This window comes from Zootermopsis nevadensis, unplaced genomic scaffold (genome assembly GCF_977971745.1).
Source record: "Zootermopsis nevadensis isolate Lab colony 2312 unplaced genomic scaffold, Znev_1.0 Znev_ptg000061l, whole genome shotgun sequence".
Taxonomy (NCBI): Eukaryota; Metazoa; Arthropoda; class Insecta; order Blattodea; family Termopsidae; genus Zootermopsis; species Zootermopsis nevadensis.
In genome coordinates, this window is record NW_028259192.1 from 16,671,078 (window position 1) to 16,694,553 (window position 23,476).

At 37.9% G+C, this 23,476-nt stretch overlaps 4 protein-coding genes across 11 annotated transcripts in view; 2 read left to right on the forward strand and 2 right to left on the reverse strand.

The window, feature by feature from the left end:
- The window catches only part of nAChRalpha1 (nicotinic acetylcholine receptor alpha1), a 229,371-nt gene extending 222,428 nt beyond the window's left edge, over nt 1-6,943 (forward strand). For 4 of the 5 annotated variants that reach the window (XM_022079222.2, XM_022079229.2, XM_022079240.2 and 1 more), the window contains one exon: nt 2,288-6,943. In XM_022079222.2, coding sequence (XP_021934914.2) covers nt 2,288-2,491 — 204 coding nt within the window. In that variant the 3' untranslated portion in view covers nt 2,492-6,943. Of the gene's footprint in view, nt 1-878; nt 1,530-2,287 lie in introns of those variants that run through there. The other variant, XM_087340968.1, reaches the window with a different exon arrangement.
- An 87-nt stretch (nt 6,944-7,030) lies between these two features.
- The window catches only part of LOC110837208 (uncharacterized), a 120,236-nt gene continuing 103,790 nt past the window's right edge, over nt 7,031-23,476 (forward strand). For 2 of the 4 annotated variants that reach the window (XM_087340989.1, XM_022079112.2), the window contains exon 1: nt 7,032-7,284. The gene's annotated coding sequence lies outside the window, so the exon portion shown is untranslated. Of the gene's footprint in view, nt 7,285-23,476 lie in introns of all 4 variants that reach the window. The other 2 variants (XM_022079098.2, XM_022079104.2) reach the window with 2 other exon arrangements.
- On the reverse strand, nt 8,056-14,661 carry LOC110837223 (uncharacterized). The gene is made up of 5 exons (XM_022079126.2): nt 14,503-14,661; nt 13,744-13,882; nt 10,595-10,788; nt 8,747-8,854; nt 8,056-8,405 (listed from the first exon to the last, which is right to left on the reverse strand). Exons 2-5 carry the CDS (start codon nt 13,876-13,878, stop codon nt 8,258-8,260), a joined length of 585 nt encoding a protein of 194 aa, XP_021934818.2. The 5' UTR covers nt 13,879-13,882; nt 14,503-14,661; the 3' UTR covers nt 8,056-8,257.
- On the reverse strand, nt 15,488-20,483 carry LOC110837162 (uncharacterized). The gene is made up of 4 exons (XM_022079022.2): nt 19,837-20,483; nt 18,859-19,049; nt 17,102-17,212; nt 15,488-16,101 (listed from the first exon to the last, which is right to left on the reverse strand). The coding sequence occupies exons 1-4, from the start codon at nt 20,059-20,061 to the stop codon at nt 15,942-15,944; spliced, it is 687 nt and encodes a 228-aa protein (XP_021934714.2). The 5' UTR covers nt 20,062-20,483; the 3' UTR covers nt 15,488-15,941.

Sequence of the window (23,476 nt, forward strand, 5' to 3'; positions counted from 1 at the left end):
AATGGAAGTATGGTAGGTGACGTATTGTTTAATCAAATCTAAGAAATGCAACACGCGTTAATGTGATTTTGTCATGTGAAATAAAATTCCTTTATCCACTGTCAAATCAACCGTGAAAACTTTACGAAAAGTAATCTTCTGTCTTACTTCGTGGTTCATTGGTACCACACACACTGGAACACAGCAGATATGATCAGATAAAATGCATTGTTAGCCAGCTGCAACCAATCTGGTATCGTTTGACACCTCGTTTTTCAAAGTGTAAGCTGTACTAACACCCTGACCTATTTTTATTTTCTGTTTCTCTATGTAAGTTATTTTCTGGTGAGTATTGATTGTGTTTACGTTCTTACCAATGGTAGGGCTTCAGCTTCAATATTGAGATGAATCCTTGAAGACGAACAAATGAAATACAGCATCGCCATCAACATCGTGACAGAACACAGTGCTCTTATGAGTACGGCACTGCTGCCTTCTTATTTCATACAAAGAGTGGAATTTCTTTATCAGCTAAGCAACTGTCAGCTTTGCAAGAAGGGGCATGTTGCTTGAAATATGCATCGTAAATTTTATGCAGTGCTTTAAAACCGGTAAGAAGCCCCACAAGGTTCGTTGCCGGCAATGAATTGCATTCCTTTTTACCACAGGACAGCTTCTGTACAGTTTTCAAAATGTCACAGTGGGCTGCAGTGAATTTAGGTTAAATGAACTGGTGCGTTAAGTTCTTTATAACTGCGCATTAAGTCTGTCTGCACTCCCACGGTGTCAGACCGTAATGGAGTAAGCTACAGTGTATTCGATTTAGATCACATCTGAGTGACGCACTGCATTTTTCTTTTTACGCGACGCATTGATCATTGATCAACGTTCCGTTGCAGAGACCGTGAGAAGGCACGTGGCGCTGCAGTAGGAAATTAGAGAGAAGGGGACGGAAATGCTGTAGTTAGAGACGCGTGTAACCGGTGCACACTGTTTCCCAAGTGGGTGTGATCTGTGTTCATTAGTTTCCACCTCGCAACCTGTGATGGCGGGCAGCGTCTGCACAGGCTGGAAGGAGTCTGTAGTAACCAAATGGGCCAGTGGTCTCTGTCCATAACTGCAGGTTATTGACGCAACAAATAGGGTGTGTAATGTTCTGTATTCTTTGCGTGAAGAAACGTGTCTCTTTAACAAGTATTAAAATTCTGTTGCTACGCGTGTGGTAGGTTTTTTATTTTATGCTATTTGATTTTCGTCCCGGTAGAAATGTAACATTGGTCAATCGATTTACATCTTATAAAAATTTACAAATTATTCAATACCGATTCCAAAACACATAATTGTATGAAGTCATTTACTTCTTTACGTCATCATCATCATCGTCACTGGCCCTACAGCCGTGTGTGGGCTGTGGCCTTCTTCAAAAGCTTCTTCCATTCCTCCTCATTCACAGACAATCCGTTTGAGTCCATCTGGCAATTGCTTTATCTGATTTCGTAACAGTTGCTTTTTGTCAGCCCCACGCCCAACCCCCAACCTGGAGGACCAGACCTCCGTACTTACAGCCCCCGGAGGTAGGGTAGCCCAGCTATACTCCCAGGTATTGGGTACCTCGGGGGTACCCACTGATGTGGGTCCCTGAGGGATTTACTTTCTTACCTATTCTTTAATATTATAATCTCCCGTTTTACTAAAGCGTAAATATTAAAATATGATAAACTATAATTCTATCTGTTTCGTACTGACGTCAAATTTATTCTCTTATGTTAAGGAAGGAACACAGACTGAGGGTGTTTCAGAACGGTGCTGAGGAGAATATTTGGACCCGATAGGGATGAATTTACAGGAGACTGGAGTAAATTGCATAATGAGGAACTTCTTCATTTGTGCGATGATAATATCAAGGAAATGAGAAGGGCCAAGCATTTAGAACACATGGTGATATAAGAGATACGTACAAAATTTTTGTTGCAAAGTCTTAAGGGAAGAGTTAACTCGTAAGATCTAGGCGTAGGTGGGAGGTTAATAAAAAATTACCTTTGACAAATTGGTTTGAACGGATTGGATTAATATGCCCTAGGATATGGAACGGTGACGGTCTCTTTTAAACACGGCCGTGAACATTCTGCACCAAGGAAGGCGGGCAATTTATTGTCTAGATAGGTGTCATTTTAGGTCGTCTTCATGTAGTTAGATAATTTGGTAAATTATGAATATTCTGGGAACATTCGTTATTCGGGTTTTTAAGGTATGATCTTGACCATTACACAAGTTGTCCTGTCTGAAATATGCCGTCTGTCGTGAGCAGGTGGAAGAGGACTGGAAGTACATGGCAATGGTTCTGGATCGTCTCTTCCTCTGGATCTTTACCGTCGCCTGCGTCCTCGGCACGGCGCTCATCATCCTTCAGGCGCCTTCGCTATACGACACGACGCGTCCAATCGACATTCAGTACTCCAAGGTCGCAAAGAAGAAGATGAGAATGATGATGATGGGCCCAGAGGAGGACTGAAGTTTCCGAACATTACGATATTGCCATCTTCACAATACACCAGATTTCTTATTAAATAGTTGTTCATCGGCGTTGCACCACCTGTTTAAATTTTGCCCACAAAATTGCGAATTTTTTTTCTGAATTTTTAATTATTTTTTTTAGTTTCAATGATTTAATTGGTTGCTGAACGTGCAGAAAGCCGAACATTATTTTAAGCTTTGAATGATTTGATACAAATAGTCTCGACGTTTCAAATTTAATTTTAAACTAAATTTAGAAAATAACCTTACACCTTTTTTTAAGTTTGCATCAAATCATGTTTCGTTTGCCTTAAGGTTGTGTACAGGCATTTGAGAAAACTCGGGATATTCTGAATGGAATATTGTCTTGTAAGTTCAAACACAGTCAGGGCCAGAATCAGTGGATTTCTCTCTTCGAAGTAATGTCACCATACTGGCGCTAATCTATCGTTAATCTACATTAATGGCGCTTATGATAAGATCGGACGAAACATCTCTGCTATCTTTCTTGTTATCTTTGATATCTCATAGAATACATTAAAATTATAATTTTTTTTCAGATTAGCGAAGAAATTTTTTCCGTGTTGAGCCCAGTTATTATCAGGTAAGAACCCTGTATATTTTGTGCTTCTGAATACGTCATGATGTGATATTTCCTTTTTGGAAATACTGTACCTAGAATTCGTAATCACGTTTTTTTCTTGTACAAATTCCATAATCGGCAAAAATTCTCAGTCATATAAAAAGGCGCCTTGGTCGTAAAAAGGAAATGTAAATATTTAAATAAGTAATTCTAGTGTGCAGTTAAAGGGGTGTGTACAGTATAATTGTTACATATGATAATTTTAAAAAAAGTATTAAAAATATTTGCCCCTCACTCAAAAATCATAAGTAAGAGAGCTATTTATCCTAAATAGAAAGGTTTTATGAAGGAGAATGAACTAATATACTGTTCGTACTTCAACACATTTGTTTTGCAAGAGTTACGTGCGCAAAAAGACATTAAAACTAATGTCTTCCTATTCGCATGTGTACCAGTAACGGGGAATCTTACATCGGAACAGTGAAACGTGCAGAAAAATAGGTTGGACCACATTTGTTCCGGTTAAACTAAAAGTGTGTTTAAAATTTTTATGTGTGATATTATAAGAGAGATATGAATTTTGAAAAGTCTCCTCCTGGGAGTATCGCTTGTTCGGCAGTGACGCGGTAACACACATTTATTTGTCCGTTTTAACAAGGTGAACGTCATATTATCTCAGCACTTCCAATAGAGTTAGAGAAATCCTGGTTCACTACTCGTAAATATATTGATAACTGGTTGTAATAGTATCGATAAATACAGCGTGGTGGATATTAGAAATACGTAGTAAATTTTGGGCTGGAAAACCAACATCTGAAGGGGATAGGCCACTTGGAACACCTAGACGTTGGTAGGAAGATGATACAAATGGACCTCAAACACAGCTTGAAGTTGTCGACTGGATTCATCTGGCTTAAGATAGGTTGCAGGAACGTGTTTGTATGAACACGTTACTGAAGCTATGAATTTTATAAAAGGCGAGATTCTTCCAATCGTCCTACATTCTCCGTGATTTTACCAGCATAATGATATTTGTAAAGAGTGCAGATTATGAAGATTCTGGTTTTGAAATTTCCCCATTTTTCTGTTTCGTCCTGTCTTTTGAGCTTATATATTAGCCTCTGATTTTTTCCCAAGAATTTGAGAGACCACGTTTTACGTACATACAAAACATTTAATAAAATTATAGTTTGTGGCCTATACTTAAGTTTTTAAGATTTTATACAACTAAAGAGAAGACGAACTATTGTAAATTGATGGGTAACAAGGATATTATATACGTAATTGACAGTCTTTTAATGCAAACCTCGTGTTCCTACATTCTAAAATATACTCGAATTGAATTTTTGTAATTACGTTTCTCTGATTCGTAGGAAGTGCTGAGTTATGGGAATCACAGTGTTGTTTAGTAACGTATTCACTGCTGTAAAATGATAAAGAGGACAAACGCGGGAGAGGATGTTAAAGATGAACAAAACATGGACGCGGATGAAGTTTACGTGTTCCTGCTGCGGATAGGAACAAACTGAGAACACTCAAAATTGATATGTTGAAGAGTATTGTGTAATGCGTACTGGTGACACAGAAACTATGAGGTTTTCAACCGTACACCGAAAACTAATGAACGTCGAAGGCAAAGTAATAATGTGTGCTGCTTAGTTCAGTTGAAGACGAATGAAGCTATCAAGACAATCAACACGAAGAAATAAAACTGACGGATATTAAAAGGTTGTGTTTTTGCATCATAGACTGGATGAAATTAGTAGACTAATATCCATAAATTTGTAAATTATAGAAGCTGACGCAACGAGGAAAATAAACTTATGTTATTTGTAGAGTTCAATTGACGTATCGGTTGTTAAAATTAACTATTTGCGTTTTGATTTTGGATGTGGCATTGGAAAGGACTGTGTGGAACAAACCATACGAAATTCAATTTTTGCCACACTCAGAAACAGTGCTACTAATTTATAAGCGCATAAATCTAACACTGAGGGTTTACAGCCCTGAAATAATGTTACCAGAAACACTGAACGGTAATTAGAACGTTTATTACTTTACATCCCATTCAAATCAATGTCTTCCATTTATTCCAGTTTCTATCATAACCTTGAACCCTGCTCAAGCGCTCATTTCTTACTTGAATCTCGTTGTTGCTTATTAGCGTAAGTAATTTCTCATATACTTAAATCATGCATAATTTTAATTAAGTACATTTCATTTTTCCTCTGTGATAATATACGTAAAGTAAACAATATGGTAAGATAATTAATTACTGCTCTGCATATTATCGTCTCGGAAGTAATGTTTTGAAAAAAAATATAAATTTTTATAGCCTATATATCAAGTAGCAGGTGCATTTAAAGAAACTTTCTAGAACTCATGTGTACTGTTTCATGTTTACTTGGTAGCTTTTAGGTATCCTTAGCAACAAAATGTATCTGTCTCCTGTGGATCAAATTTTACATTACCGATCATGTCTTATACCAAATGGTGAGTTTGCTATTATTATCCTTGCCTAGACGTTCGGTTTTTCCAAAAGATTGTAACTGTTACTCTGTATTTATCTTCAGATTATCTAATTACAAACTTATTTTAAATCTAAAAATAATAATAGATTTTAGACTTACCTAATCACTCTAGTAATTATGAATGCATTTCAACTTGGTATCTAAACGTTAATATTATTATTATTATTATTATACCACAATAAAGATTTGTTCTAAAATGTTTATAAATAATATGGATAAATAAATACATATGACGTAAATTTTCATTTTTGCAACACAACAAAAATTGCATTTCAGTATAAATCACGCTACACAAAGTGAACACTTACGGCTGTGTACTTGCATAGAGACTGGGAGAAGCGTAAGATATCATTATAGGGACTTTTCTATCAAGTTGGTTTCTAGTGTCATAAACAAACACAAAACGCATTTGTATATTTAATAGTTGGCGTGGTCAAAGAACCCCACTAAGTTCTGAGACGTGTGTATGTATGTGTGTATGGGGGAGATACGTAGATGCCGTATAGGCTTAGTACGAGTTGATTTTTTTTATCATAATTTAGAATTGTACTATAAATGGAATAACCAAATAGATAGTTTGAAATACGGGCTTTAAAGTTACGATAAAGTAACTCATGCTGGAAGAGAAAGTCAAAGTTATTTTTGTAATAAAATAAGAGAGTAACGCCAGAGGTCTTATTTGACTGCTCCAGTATTTTCTCGCTCTCTGCCATTTTATTCGCAACCTTACGAAGCTAATTTACCTTCAGCTGGTTTCATTGTCTGTCCTTCCGCTCCCTTTAAAGCCTTCATAAAAATAATTTCGGGCAAGAACAATGTGACGGAAAGAAAGCCACGTGTCACTGCTTCAGGGGTTATAAAAATTTCAATACGCAGTCAAAAGCAGTAGTTCATAACGTTAGTCAGAATTTAGTAATTACGTAATTCTAAGTATAGCGTGCATTAGGCAGCGTGGTTTTATGGATTAATGAATAATGATCACAACTGGGATGGGGAAGTGTTAATTGGGATTTTTTTTTTTTTTTGGGGTTTTAAACTCACTAGCGAGATATCGAAAAGAACTCTTAATCTAACTTTGCTTATACACAGACTGGACAGCAAATGGTCAACCATTTGTTGACTTCAGTTTGTTCTATGAGATTCTAAAAACACTCCAGATTATAGAAAGAAAAAGTCGAATGTTTTGTATATTTGGAATACAAAGTGTAAAAAACAGGTATTATGTACTGATTCCATGCTCTTGTTTTTATTTGGATTAAATTAATCGTCCATGCAGTACAGATCCTGGCTTTCCTTTCACAAAATGAAGTATTTAAATTAAATGGTTTTGGTGTAATTTTGTAAGGGTTTGAAACTGAACAATTAACCCCATAAGCTTGCACGGTGCTTGCTTTGAACCTGGTGGTGGTAATAAGGAGCAAGCACTAGTTCCGCTTCCTGTTTCCAGCTAAAGCTGCCATGCTGCCACAGTCCCTTCTCGGATGTCGTTGCGTGTGCATTTTAGAATACACGTGTGTGTGAAGGCTGTTCGTCTGCGTTGTAGTGAAACAAAAGAATAATGTTGAAGGTTGGTGGGGGATTTCTTGGTCATGAAGGAACTACAGCAGAAATGTGGGCTTTGGGATTCGACGGAGCAGAACACAGCAGTTTTAGTGAAAATGAAGCAAGTCTCTGAAGGTAAGTTGAACAAACTTTTGTTTACTGGTTATTTGTATGTGTAGTATGTTGGGGGGTTTACCCAGTACCAACGTCTGTTACTTTGATAAATGGGCGTGTTTTGTACACTGTTGATGTGTTTCTGTATGTCGATCATGAAAAGTAGTTCCCTGTGGTGTACACAGCTCAGTTGCCAACGTGTTACGTGCATTACTGTTGTGGCCATTCGCAAGTGAAACTTATTAATCATGTGTAAGAGTTGGTGCGCTCAGGAAGAAAAGTGGATAGCACTCTGAAGTTTAATGGCTGTTGTGTAGTCTATTAATATTGGGCAATTATGATATTTTATTGGGACATGTCTGTTGTCTGTGATTTAAGTTACAACAGTTATAGACACCACGGTTCGGAAACTGCTTCTGTTTGCATGTAAAAAGACAAAAATGCCTGTTCTGTAGGGTAGATTAACTAGATGGCTTGCGGAATCCGAAGGTTCGTCACCGAATTAACCAAAGCCCTCCACCGGACCCTGTCCTGGGACAACAAAATCCAGTCTCCTTCAACTACTTTCTCCCATAGATCCCGCCTGACATTATCCTCCCATCTACGTCTAGGTCTCCCCAGCGGTCTCTTTCCCTCAGGCTTCCCAACCAATACTCGGTGCACACCACTTGTCCCATCCATGCGCGCTACATGCCCATCCCATCCCATTCTTCTTGACAATATTGGGGGAGGAGTACAAATGCTTGTCTTTGTTTTGTGTCCAATTGGTCATTTGGCAGATGACTCAGAACATTGATAATGAAATGAATTATTTTTATTAGCATGTTATCAACATGATCACGTGCTGTTACAAGGTGTATGTCCGAGATACAGAGTCATATCAAAGGGTTGATTAAATTGTTCTTGACAGAAGTCGCATTGCTTTACGTACAGAAACGGTAGGCTTGTGTAGCAGAATTTGAAGGACACTGAACGCAGTGTCTGCTTCGTAGTTTTACGCTCCGAGAACCATGTCAATCAGAGATATGGAACATTCCGGGTACAGGTCTGGACAGGCCCGGTTTGACAGTCCACGCCGGTGGGCTGCGTCATATTCGTGGTGCTCTACAGGTTCGTACATGTCAACCTTCTCCGGAGGAAGTCTGAAAGCGACAGATGCCCTTGAGTATCACGTGGTGTTGTAACAACTGTTTATCTCGTTCAGTAGGGGCGTGTGTACGCCAAGGCAACTAGAAACTGGAAATCAAACTACTTTCATTTTTCAGTTGATAACCAGTTGCTTCTGGAATGCCTGCACATAATGGAAACAGTTGCTCCGTAATAAATATTTCTTTCTTTATATGTATTTTGAGCAAACAGATAAATTATTTAATTTTTAATACTTTTAATATCTTTAATTATATCACGAGTTTGATATGTCGAAAACCAGAGCCATTACAATGAGTTTTTATAGCCTTCATATTGTTTAATCATTAAAACTTACGAGAACAAGATTCGAAGCAGTTCTTCTAGAATACTTGCTTTAGGTATCAGTCGTTGAGCAGTTTCACACAGCGCCCTCTTGATGCAAGACCGACCCTCTATCCCTGCCCTGAAACCAAAAGACATTGATAATACAGGCACGGAGACATCGCATAAATATGCAGGTTTACGCTGAGTTCTGTTGCAAATTTATTCACCCTTGAATAAAAATGGGAGAGACAATGTAGGTCGAATGCCACCAGCACATATATCCAGACTGGAGTCTTTATAAAGTTGAAAAATAATGTCACCGAGATGCTGAAGGATGTGTTCTGAGGAACAGACTCGCATTTAATCTGACGCAGAATATAAATTACCAAGGGTACAGCAGGAGACGTTCTGGTTTTCATACGTAACCAGCCTTATAACATGTTAAAATACATTTTATGGGGAATATAAATTAAAGACAGTAATATTTTTTAAATATTTCAGTCATTTATCGGACCAGTACCGACGGTGTGATCCAGCAGCGAATTAACTGAGCCAGTTTTAAAATAAGTCTCTCAAATTTACCTCATTTTGTTGTAAGTTCAAAATAAATGGAATTACAAAGGGACCTTATGCCCATCTCAGTCTGATTCCGCAAAATCTCATACCAGTCAAGACCAAAAAACACATTTGGGGGAAAAAAAATTCTTTAGAAGCTGTTAGTCACCCAGCTCGTCACAGAATCCTTAGATTCCCGGTATTTTGTGGAACATGCAAATTTGTTATCGTATTCTCAGATCGTTAGCCAGATAAATTTAGTCACTCCTCAGACACTAGTAGTATTTTTTTCCCCTTCGTCTACTTCAGGTCTCACAAGCGTTATTCACACTTCAAATTTTCCGAACAAAACGTAGTACGCATTTGTCTCCTTTTTTCATGCGTGCAACACATCCCGATTATCGTGTTCTGCTTCATCCGTTCAATCTAACAACATTTTATAATTAATTAATTCTCGGGCTACCAGCCGTGTCCGATGGTTGAAAGGTGAAAACACAAACGTTTCGAGAACCGTCTTCAGTAGTAGATGGTAGCCCGAGAAGAATTTGTTGTACCTCGTCGCCGTGAAAACTTCAGATCATACAAAATTCGGTGACTTTGTTCAACTGCAGAATTCACATAACGTCAAATGAGGCGGAAGGTTACGAGGTCGTCGTACACTGCCTGAAGACAGTCCCTTCATTAAAGTGGAGAAACTGAGGAAAACGACTAAAACCTATAAAATTACAGTCAAAATTGTTACAGATACGCAAAGTTTCTTAGTATATTTGAGTAAATATGTATTTAATTACAGTAAACTATTTCTTTAAGGCATGAAACATGTTTGTTTTGTTAACGCGTTGTAATCCGTTTAAATTGTTTTAGTCTCTTCGTAAGAGCGACAAATTATGGATGTCCGAAACTTGGTTATTTTTAAAATGTACTGATTACGTAACTGAGCCAGAAGTCTGAAAGGCTAATTAACAGACGTGTACGACAATTAACCGAGAATTAATAAAGAAATTCGGTGGTTTGAAGTGGCAACAAAAGACTCAATTTAGCAATAGGAATATGCCCATGTTTTACACATTAACTGGTATGTGAAGTACTCAAATCTTTTTTGAGTAAATTTTTGAAGTAAATTATAGTTTGAAAGGAATCCAATAAAATTCTCTTAAGGTTTAATTAGGTATGTAATCCGACTTATCTCAAGTGGTTTCACTGAGTGCAACAACGATATTCTGACATTTTCTATACTGAATTATCTTGTTGCTTCTGTTCCAACCGCAACGTCGGTGCGCGTTGTGTCAGACTGCGTCACACCTGCAGCCAATGCAATACTCACGCGTCCATCGCCGCCTCCAGTCTGAGGTAGAATTCCCTTCTCCGACGTCTTAAGGTGAAGGGCGGCACAATTCGATGAGTTTCTGTATCCCGAATGGTTTGATTTGGCAGCTCGTACGATATGGCCCAATTAAGGCCTATAGTGTAGATGTCTAAGTCATCAGTCAGCGTCTTCCAGGTCGTGCAGAATGCTACCTGTAGCCGAAATATCATAGTCTTTAGCGATGAGACTTAGCTTGGCGTGTAGTACGAGGCGAGTTGTTCAAATTCTTTCTTATATAATGTTCTGTACCAGAATTCTGCCTGAGACTTAAGGTCTTCATGACGGCGAAGATTCCGATGTTGGTCTTCTCAAAAATAACACAGTATGTGCCTACGAAATTTTGGTATCTATCGGAAAAGTCCGCACGGCGTTTTCTAGCCAGATAACCAACATGGACAAAAATTTATACTTTTTCGGTCTAAATTATTTGTTGTAGCCACGCGTATGCAGGATCATGACCAAGATAAATTGAGTGTTGCCTGGGATTTTATAATTCAGAGATTTTGAATTTTATAAGGTCGAAAATCATTGAACGTACACACAGCAAGTGTTTTATACCTGCTGAATTTCAGCTTCATTTTTTTTCTTCAAGGAATGGTTTCTTAAAACGACGAAACTGCAATTAATTTTGTTAACTTCTATGAGGTATAAAGTTCCATGTGGCAAATAATTGGCCAGGAACATAGAAAGATTAACATCGCCATTCCCTTTTAAATTTATCAGAATATCGCGCAACCCCTCACAGAGCAAATCTGTCGCCACAGTAACTTCTTCTCTGAGAGCTTCCATCTGTAAACATTGAAACGTTCGGTTTTCACAACGCAAACCTTTCGTTTCGAGTTTTCTGTACAGACTTCAAGTGACTTGAAAGCGTAACGATCTCTGCCGGATCACTTACCACCATGAGTGAAAGTGTTTACAGTTTTCTCAGTCCAGGCGAATTCCGGAACAGTACCTTGAAAAGATTGCGACTGACATCTCCAGACTCTTAAATAGGATTTTCTTAATGTTCACTGTTTTCTTCGTTTTCACTCGACATTTTATAATTTTTAAATATTCCAAAAATGAATCAAAATTATATCCGTTAATACTTGAGTAAATATTTTAGGTGCATCGGCATTAAGATAAATGAACAGCGTAACGATTTTGAATCTTAGAAATAAAGCGGTATGGAAAGGAATAGATTAAGTAAGGAGAATATTCATATATATTCTTTTAGTTTCCCTGTTATTGTGTTAAATAGAGGATTTGGCATTGAGTTTAATGTGCGGTTTATGTGGTAAAAGTGTATAGGAGTAAATTATTTGTAGAAAAAAGATCCTTATGCGAACTTAACTCGTAATAGCAAGAACCAATGATAAAATGAGGTTAAATACTTTTTACACCATTTATATTAAGGCATTTTACGTAGACAGTCGAAATGCAAACAAGTGGCTCTCCCAGTACTGAATTTTCATGTTAGAAATATTTAAGATCTGAGATTTTGATACACGTGAGTATATTGCATTTATCAATAAAAGGATAAACCAAAAGGATGGAGAGACATTTATTAAAAATCTTCTTAATTTGTAATTTTTGGGGCATGTAGCACGCATGGACGAAGTGAGGAATGTGTTCAAAATGTTATTCGGAATATCTGACTTCAGTGACCTCTCGGAATTCTTGTGTGTAGATGAGAGTTTTGAAATGGATCCTCAAGGAAGATACTCTGTGTCTTAATTGGATTTGGCTCAGTCTGGATAGGGTTCAGTGGAATACTGTTGTCAATACGGTAATGAACATTCGGATTCCTTAAAAGACTTGGCGTATTTCCCAATTAAGTGACTGGCTCTGCTCTTTCATAGGTAGCAGATAATATGGCCATTAGTTTCTCATCTATCCGAAGAACATGGCACACGAGCCGTTGTTTTTCAACGTTTCCTTGTTCGGTTCTGAGTTGTTGTTCCCAACTGCAAGACGTGTTAAGCGGTGGGCCGTCATATACGCCCGTCGTAAACAATATTGTACTGACCACAACTCCCTACGACGCCAGGTGCATTTTATGGCTTTGTTAGTCGTAACTCAGAATTATTCTCCCCTTTATATCTTGAGAAACCCATCCAGTTGGAACACTGAGGCGTTAAGGGTTGGATATCAGTTTGGAGGGGAAGACCCGTTGAAATTTAAAGGAGATGATTTTCTTGGTCTGTTCATCTCTTGCTCCATTTTGTTCTTTTCTATTATCCCTTTTAGAAGTGCAGCACGTCCTCGATGTTCTAAGGGCTTAAACTGGAAACCCGCGCGAACTATAAAACCGCGATATTCGAAACCGCACAATAGACAAGGCAGTGTGTCTTATGTTCGGTAACCAGACAAATGCGCACACGACAGAACCGCACACGAAAATTGCGCACAGAAGGAAGCTCACTGTCACAAATGCTCACACGAAAATTACTCACAGGGAAAAATGCTCACAAGGACAAATGCTCACACTGACGAATGCACGCACGTACGAATGACCATATTCACAATACTATAAGTAATCAGAAGCGTTAACTGGTTACCGTAGTAAACCGACGTTTCGGGAACAAACTGTCCCCATCTTCAGTGTTAGTTCCCGAAACGTCGGTTTACTACAGTAACCAGTTAACGCGGCTGATTACCGGAGAATATTATATTGAATTTGTTCCCGAAACGTCGGTTTACTACGGTAACCAGTTAACTGATTGTGCATGATGCTTGTGACGACCTGATAGCCACTCACGTGCTCAAGAAATTATCCAACGTTTGTGGAACCCAAAAGTTCATTTCCGTGTTCACAAAAGCACTCCCCTGGATCTTATGTTGAGCCATTGCACAAAATCACACACTAGTACACGCATTAATATTATCTTCAAACCTGCATCTAAATTCTCAAGTGATGAAATTATACTTATTTGTTGTTGAAAATTGCAAATGGAAATCTATCAGTTCTCAATTTTAGGTCTTAGGAAATGAATACGGTTTTATAAGGTGAAGAGGTGATGACACGTCTTCAGGAATCGCCCATCGGTCTCTTTCGAATAAAAATTATGTAATGATATTTGTGACGTTCTTTTGAAACAATATTTAATTTTACATGAACATACCGAGAATGTGCTTCCCTCTGGGAAGACAATGTAACGTTTGCCGCGTGACAGGGTTACCATATCGCCATTCTGGAAAGTTGTGTGGAAGAGTAGCACCGTGAATGGGATGATAAGTACCAGTCTTCTCTTCAGCATAACTCTGCAGACACACGGAACAAAAACGTCAGGCAGTATTGAAATTTATTTTTCTTCAAAACTTGCTAGTTCGTAGGATAAGCTTGATCATGGATTAGTGAATGATTAAATGAATGTCATGCAATGACTTATTTCATGGGCAATGAATGAGTGAATAAATTAAATTAAATCAAATGAATGTAACATGCTTTGAAGGATGAGACCACATGTAAACTTTTACTCATCGGCTCTCCCGTTAATTCATCAATAACTACACTAAATATAAAACAATATAGGTCACATTCTTGTCTTAGTCCATCTATTTGACGCATTGAATCAGTTACTTTTAATACCGCACTTGACGAGAATTTTAAAACACTTGTAATAAATTTATTCATACTGAAATTTACACAATTTATTATAATTTTACACACAAGGGGTCTCTGTTAATAAATTTAAAGTCCTTATCAGAATCTGTAAAGCACCAATATATCGTAACAGAGATATTCTCAATACTTATGGACAATTATAACCTCTAATGTTTGTCTTTGTGTTATGTCTGACGTAACGAAAACTTTGCTGTCCGAGTAGCACATGACCTGAGAACAAACAATCTATGAGTCATATAACGGAATATTGAATTACCTGATATTGGCAAATCTCAATACAAAATTGCATCACGCTTTCTACATGAAGACGTACTGCTGTAAACTGCCATAAACTCTTGTAAGTTTGATAACTTAACAGGCGATAATATTCTGCAGACCACCGTCTGTTCTGTACCATCGTCAGAGGTTAATGGCATGTCGAAGCGAACCACATGTCGCTTTGTACGTCAGAGCTGAAGTAACGAAAGCTAATCAACAAAGCTAACAGAAAAGAATTAACATTGGGATGCTGAAATGCCAGAACATTCATAGACCTCAGTGAAGAAGTTGTAGAAACAAAGGCAGTTCCCTTGAAAATGTACTTTGAAGCTAGTGACTCCACACCAGGGGTGGACAGTTGTGAAACATCGCTCGCAGGTGTACAGGTACAGTCTTGCCATTAGTGACAGCTTTGAAAGGCGAGAACGAAGTGCATTTGCTGTTTGCTGAGGTCACTTAATCTCACTCCGACAGAAGGACATAGACGGGCGATGAGATTTCAGATTTCCACAGCGGCGAAAGTGTCTTCTGGTCTGTTGCTCCGAGGAGTCTGGTTGAAAGTGACCGACGTTTCTGAAACGTTGGTCAGTTTCTACCATATTGCGCGGCGCAATGGCCCAGACGCGATTTCGTAGTCAAGAGACTTCGCGTTTTAATCTAGGCCTGATTGTCCGAAATCCTGATCATGTAATTTTTCAGCCCCTCCAGGAAAATGCTTGAACCGTGTCTCAAAATAAGCCATGGCCCCACATTTAATATTATCCAAAATTCATCGCTTACAATCGTCTTGTAATTCAACGTTAATGAAAGAATGCAAATGAGGACGGGTTCAGTGAAGGGTTCATGTCATATTTTAAAAATACCATCACTCGTGATGGTAAGAAAAAATTGTCTGTACCAACTAATAATAATTAAACACAATTTTTAGAAGTTATTTAATGTGTTGGTGTTTCTAAACATTAATACAAGTCAATAGTCTGTGTATAATTTAATTTTTGTTGGTTCCATTAAAGTGTAATTTACTTCAGTTTCCAAACAGAACAGTGTTCATGTAAACGTGTCATTAATGTAGAGTAGTTAATATTTTTATTATAAGCCTGTGTAATATTTCTTTTATTATATATACAACAGTTTCATAACCAAATTGCACGAAATCTGACTATGTATTATGTTATTTTTCCAGTTTAAATACATTTTGAGCAGCAATGTATTTGAACTGGTAGAAGTGATATTAATAATGAATCAATATATTGTGCTCATCATTATTGTCTGACGTTGAAATACACATGTAGTTGCTTTAAGTCATTATTTCTAGTCGTAGAAGTGCATTTTATTTTGGTATCAGTTGTATTCTTCTTTTGTTAAAAGGTTCTTCTTTCGTGTAAATTGAAATATTTTCTCATCATGTCTCAAACATTATTATTTAGAAGACCTTAATTATTCGTATGTGGGTCCACCCAGAAATACGTCGATTAGTGAGAAGGGGCAAGTCGAGTACAGTTCTGGACAGTCGCGATTAGACAACCCGCGTCGGTATGCTGCGTCATAAATGTGGTGTTCTATTGGCTCGTAGATGTCAACCTCGTCCAGAGGAAATCTGAAAACAAAGAAAAGTACAGTTATTGCAGCCTAACATTTAAATGAAACTGCATCACGGTGCATTTAAGCAATTGTAAAAATATATTAGGCGTTGTCTATGAATTTATGTTGTTCATACGCAGAACATAATATTTTCTGGGCCAATTTTTTTTTCTTCAATTTTTTTGATGATAAAATAATGCAATAGTTGTTATGCTTGATTACATTATTAATTAGTATTGATTTTTAAATCTGGATGGACATATTTACAATAAAATCGCTCATTTCTGTGTGCATGCACAGATTAAAGTAAATTGAATCGATCGATGCAATTCAGTAAATTCTCTTTGCTTTGTAGACCGCAGCGCCCGTCTGGACGCGGTGGTGGAAAAGGAAAAAATATCCTTAGCCACGAATCTGAACCCGTCCTTTAGCCCATGGGGACAATACAGTAGAATTTATTATGTTATTAAAATGTACGTGACATGTTAACTAATGAACTCTCTTGCAGAGTGACATGATGGATGACATTTGAGTTTTCACGGCGGTAAAGATGTTGATTTTGGCCTTCCTGGTTGCAGCGCAGTGTTGACTTAGAGGTAGATACCAACATTTCGGAGGAACGTACTGCCGTGAAGATGGAGGCAGTATAATTTACCGAAACCTTGGTGTGCAACCACAAATCGACACGGCATTTCAGCCGAGATTACCAACATCGACGTCATGGTGGTTGTTTATGTATCATTCCGATTATGGTTAATTTTAACAACGCGTTGTAAATTTGTAGGCTAGGTATGCTACGTCTAAATATTTGATATTTTTAAGAAAATTTTTATTTGTTACATTAATAATTATGGATTACGTGTTAAAATTGGCTTCTCGTAAAATATAAATTCCTCAGATTTCATGTTTTTATCGCGGCGTAATGAACCTTTGAGGATGTTAAGTTCTGGGACCAATTACAAATGTGTGTTGAGACTTTTGTGGAACTGGCTTAGTATTTTAACTGTTGCACGTACAAGAACACAATCCGCAGAAATTCTTCGCTGATGCTTTCCTTAGACTTCTTCAGTCTTTGAGCAGCTTCACACAAAGCTCTTTTGATGCAAATGCGGCCGTCTAGCCCTGCCCTGAAACAGAGTACGGAATTAAATTCACTCGGATTTGTCTTGTAATTAAATGCCTTTGATTAAAATAGAATGCAGTTGTTTGTTTGACGCGACAGTTTCAGCTCGAAGTTTGAAAAATTCTTGAGATTCGTGTTTGTTTCTCCTCAGTTTTGTGGCAGTGAGCGGAGGGATCTATCGGGCTGTAAGTAATAAGATTCTTTGTCTTTATGTACGTATTGTTTGTAATCGTAATTTTGTAACTTCACAAACTTTTAATTGCCAGCAGGCGTAGTTGAAATTATAAAGGAGTACTTTCGTTATGTTCCATTCATTTCCTTTCTTAATAGCGGTGTTACGTGAAGTTGTTTAAAATGAAAGACCAACAATAATTGGCTGAAATCTAACACAGTTACTAAAACTGGCAAATAAATATACAATGAATATGATACCCCGCCCCTAAAATTAAACTTGCATTTACATTTCATACCATTTAATCAATTGACATACTTTAATATTAAATGCGCTATCAGATTAAACTTTTTTGTAACTAGATGTTGTGTTTCTAATCATTTGCAAACATGATTTTGTCTTTTACGGGCCATCATCGCGGACACTTTAACGCTCACGAGAAGTTATTGAACTGGCACATTATTTTGCCACCTACGTGCTATGTTCTAAAATTCTAAATCTGCGTAATAGAATTTGTCTAATATTGCATCACATCGCATTGTAACACCAATGTCATGAAGTGTTTGGTCTTACCCAGAACTTTTAGCTAACGTACAGGAGTTAAAAAATGTTGGCTCGTATCACCGGCCAGCAAAAAATTCTGCTCGCAATCCTAGTCGAGTCGAAGCAGTCGAAATAAAGCGTCAGATCACTTACGCAGTTCTGAATAAAAACAACCGACTAATTGTATTCTACTCTCATTTGTTTTCCAGATTCCGACTTTCAAATATGTCGGTGACGCGATAATAAAGGCCCTCATAAACGTACCAGTTAGATATTTATTTTTCGACATGTTCAGAAAAAAATACATATAGCTGGAGGTTGTAGTCAAAAATCAAAAGTCTTTCATTTCACTCATCACTGATGCGTAGACTCATTGGTTTGTTGAGTTAGCCCTGCTAATATGCAGAAACATATTTCAATATTTGAAAGTGCACTCGCTGAAAAAAGTTCTGCTGTAGGGGTGTACGATAATTTTTGATACAGTTTACATGCCAAGAAGTCCGGTCCCGTAAGTTCAGCACATTCCATAAAAGAACTGTCTTCAGAGTACCTTGCACTCTTATGATTACACGTAAGTATGAAGATTTATGTCTTCTGGGTTGTTGCGCCGTGAATCGCCCTGATGGTGGAGGCAGTATGACCTCTGAAACGTTGGTAAATATTGACCAGACTACACAGCGCAACAACCCAGAAGACAAATCTTCATACTCACCGCTGTAAAAACCTCAAATCATACACGTCAGTATATTTATAATGGGTCGCAAATTTCTTCACTCTTTCTGATTGTACCACGAAACATGATTCTCCAGAATATCCTAGATGTACAGAAAGAAGAGAAAAGTAACATGGAGGATGATGTCATCTTTCCACGCGTTGCTACGGATAGTCGACCCCCTTCCTGTCTGCCACGAGTTTTTGGTGGGGTTGTTACTCACGAGTTCATTGCCACCTCCAGCCGCCGATACAGTTCTCGTCGCTGTCTCCGTAGAATATACGGCACCACGAGGCTGTTGGTGTCAGGGTTCCTGATGGTTTCATTCGGCAGCTCGTAAGAAACGGCAAAATTGAGTGCTTCGGAGAAGATGTTATTGTTATTTAACACGAACCACTGATTGCAGAAAGCGATCTGTGAAGCCAGAAGGGTGCCCCGGTTAATTCTGTAAAGGTTGAGTAGGCTAATTGATGGGCTTTGATAATATTAAAAAGGATCTTGCGTCTTTTAAAATGAGACATGTTTTAAAGATTTTCGTCTTTGCATTTTAATACCTTGGCTGCCATGAGGGATCTGCTTATTACCGATTTCATTACCGTGATAGACACCGTAGGTCACATGATTACGTCGTTGTGTGGAGGTTGTCTTCATGAAGTGAAATAATGTATATCTATCACCAAGGCTGGGTCAAGGAAGATGCCTGAGGTTTATGAGAGCCATCGGAGTGTCAAGCAAAGTTCATGATTGTTTTTGACATTTTAGAATGATATTCAGTGGTGGGTCACGGGATGAACTTTAAATTTGATAAGAATTACTTGGGGAGTAATTTGTTGAATGTTTCAGATGTATGATTTGAGGTATTTGGAGCGGGGACGATGAAAAACATACTGTCTTCATCTTCAGGGCTGACTATTGAGACAGTATATTTTTCCGAACCGTTGGCATCTTCCTACGATTTTATATTTGTACCAATGTTTGTGATTGATGTTGGATCGTGTTTGAAATGATGCACTTTTATAACATTCATTCGATTTGCGCGGAGTAAGGGCTTCGTTCTACTCGTATGTAAAGAATAACATTCTTTGTTGAAAGCATGTCAGATTGCCTGATCCTCATCCCAGCTTTTTTACCTAGTTAATACAGAGTGAAATTTTAATCCGTAAAATTTTTAATACTTAAGATATACCTTCTTATCACTTACCGAGAACGTGCTGCCGTCTGGGAACACGAGGTAACGTTTCCTGCGTGAGTGTGCCGTCATGTCATGTAAACCGTCAAAGGTGGGCTGACATGTGCGGAAGGCAACCACCGAGAAGACGAATAGGCACATCAGCTTGTATCCATCCATTACACCCTGAGGACAAACGAATGCACTCACCTGAATTAATAACGCAACAGTAGAAAATTCAAAAGAATATCTGGCCATATTTGTGATATCAAATACGAAACTGATATCATTTCCTATAATTTACAATGGACCAATAAATGTATCACTATTTAGACACATTATTAATTAGGTTTAATAACAATAATAAAAATCTTATTTTCACCTCATTATGAACTAGTTTATTATATTTTTAATTCGTTCGCTGCCTACCAATTTATGTTCCAAGATAATTTACTGCAGAAATTTGGTGACCAAGAAAAACTGTAAGTTCAGAGCACAGATTCACGTAAGTAGGTCTGATTATTATACTTAAAGCATTTAGACAAAAAAAGTCAAAACTTCATTAAAATGAAGTGAGTGCATAAAAATATCCTTGTTGGAAGTTTTAACTAAAATCCGAGTAATGTCACTAAAAATAGCTGTTACAACACACACCGGTGTGCTTCTCTTTTGGTAAACGTCGTTGTCATAAGCCATGGTCAAGAAGCCGAATAGCTTATGGGTGTTACCATTTCCGGAGTTGTATGAAAACGGTCTCCCGAATAAATCTTTATTATAAAAATGGGCTCTGGATGAGAAGCCTAAATCACATCCAAAACATGCCTATTTGAATCCTGACACCCGTCATTGTATCTCAGTTTGTTCTCCGGCTTTCAGCAATTAAACTGTCGTTACCAGAAGTTTTCTAGTAAAATCTGTGGAATATTTAACTGGCATGTGCTGAAATAATACCTTAGCCTAACCCTTAAATTATTCTAATACACATACAATTTTTATATGAAAATCACTTCGCATTTGTCTCTTGACAGTGTCCTGAATTTTACTAACCACAAGATTGCTGTCACCTTTTGCTGATATCACTTGTTACTCTATTATAACTGCTGTTCACCTTTATCGTTACGCTTTGAACAATATTTGTTGATGACTCTCTGCTCCCACAGACTACTTGTAATTCATGTGAATGTTAATTTGTGTCTTCTACTGTAACTGTTTTACTAGCAGGCGTTGTAATTGAAAATAATTAAGCAAATTAACAAACACTAGTGACACCTCATGTTAGGCGTGACCTGCTTGTTCACAAACCTTAGCAGTAAACGTTACAAAGGGAAGGAAGGTTTATATCGTTCTAATGAACAACGAGATTATAAATTTCTGACAATTTTTTAAGTTTTATTCGAGGGTATACACGTTACAAACACACGATCGGAACTAATCTTAAGCATATCGTAAAATTCAATGTGAAATTGGAACTTTATTATGACTACGGACTAGTTTATTTATTAGAAGCGTGTATTACTTGTTAAAGACACATGCAATCATGACAAGAAACAGCATTAATGTAAGATTTCAAGTTCTCACGGCAGCTAGAATAAAGATTGTCTTATGGCCGTTGCCGCGCAGTCTAATAGAAATTGACCCATGTTTCAGAGGTCCTTGCAGTGTTGACTCTCCCTTGATGATGGGGGCAGTAAACACTACCGAATCATCGTTAAGTTTCTAAAAGACGACGGCGCAATATCCCAGAAGACAGTCAACTTCAGCAAACAATAACAGTAGAGAAACACTTTTGGTATCGTTTCGTTGTGAGTTATAAGTTTTGCGCTAAACTAATCATGAAGCATGTATTCCAGTAAGGAGAAGGGACAACGTTTTCCGCGGGACTTGCAGAATGTTTCACTTCCAGGTTCGTTGTATCCCTCCACTTCAAATTCATCATCCTGTCCGTCTGGAATTCTGAAAACATAAGCGGATGGATGAAAGTAATAACTTTGTTTCCAATGTTCCTTCTGTTTAAAAACATTCGACAACTCTTTTTTGTGTGTGTTTATTTTAGAAATACTACCTTCATAGACGATGGTCTTCTGGGATGTTGCGTTGCACTGAAGATGGAAGCAGTAGGTTCCCCAAAAATATTAACTCACAGCCAGATTATTATTACACCGCGCAACAACCCACAAGAACACCGTTTATATTCACTTTGCCCTGAAAACCTCAGTGGGATAGGAAATGTGGCGCGAAGGAACAGCTTTAAGATAGAAATATGCTTATTGTTAGCGTACTTACGTGAACACCACGTGTAAGATATCTTCCACAAGTGACCGCCCAGGTTTCAGAAAGTCCTTTGCTTCGCAAAGCGTTCTGACTACACATGAACGGCCGTCCACACCGAACCTTGGAACAAAACACGACTCTAAATCAATTATCCTGTATGATACCCCAACTTCTTGGACATTAATGCGAGAAAACACTGTAATTTGAATTAAAAATGACTGCCTTCTAAGTTGTTTGCACCGTGTAGTTTGGTAGAATACTAACGACGTTTCAAAGGCTCTTGCTGCCTCAGTCATCAAGATCATGATGATGATGATGATTGAGGCAGCAAACACCTCTGAAACGTCGGTGAACTTGTACCAGACTACACTGCGCAGCAACTCAGAAGATCGACTTGCTGCCGTGAAAACCTAAAATCTCACACAAATAAATGAACATGCATGTATCATCACTGTTCTGAGACAGAAGAACGTGACAGAAAAGTGTTCTGAAAAATTCAAGCCCCCTTACACTTACATATCCAGCAAGCCCTCTATGTTCCGGTAGAGCTCCATCCTTTCGCTTCTGTGCACGAGGTAGTATCCTGGTGAACTCCTCTTCCTTTTGCCGTAGAACAACCGAGAATTGTTCGGCAGTTTGAAGCCGATGTCGGCCTCGCAGAGACTGTTCCACGACGGCCGCGGTTGGGGAGTGTAGTCCCAGATGTAGGAGTTGGCAAAAGACAGATTTATCTGCAACAGTCAGTAAGGATCCTGGTCACGTTGGGCCGGCTTTTAACGTTGTGTAACTCGTCGGTAGATGGCAAACTTTTGGAAGATGCTGTTGCTTTCATCTTAAGAGGAGAGATCGCTACGTGACTACACGATGTCGATCGCGACCTTCTGGGTTGTGATATCACAGGTGTCTTACAACGTTTCGGGGGAACGTATCGCATCAATTTTCAGGACGAAGATGATGCGGTGTCACAACCCAGATGAAAATGATCGGCTTTTTAACGCCTGAGAATCTAAAATTCCAGACTGCATAGTGTCACAATCCGGAAGAACACAGTCAACTTAAGTGGGATCTTTGACGGAATAGTTTTAGATAGTTGTTTTTTCTCGTATGTTGGAACTGTCTCTGTCGTAAATTATAGCTTGTGTAGAGACACTAATATTTTATTTTATCTGTGCATATTTTAGTGATATATTATTTGGTATCTGAAGTATTGTTATAATAGAGAGTTATGACTTGGTATTTTTATATAAATGTAGATCGAATTTCAGGTGTAGAACCAGCCTAAATGAATACAATACACAGTAATGAATCATATTTATATTCTTGTATTTTTGATGATTTATTAGTTATTTTAATAGCTTATTATCTGCATAGACATTTTATCTGTTTACGATTCTAATAACTT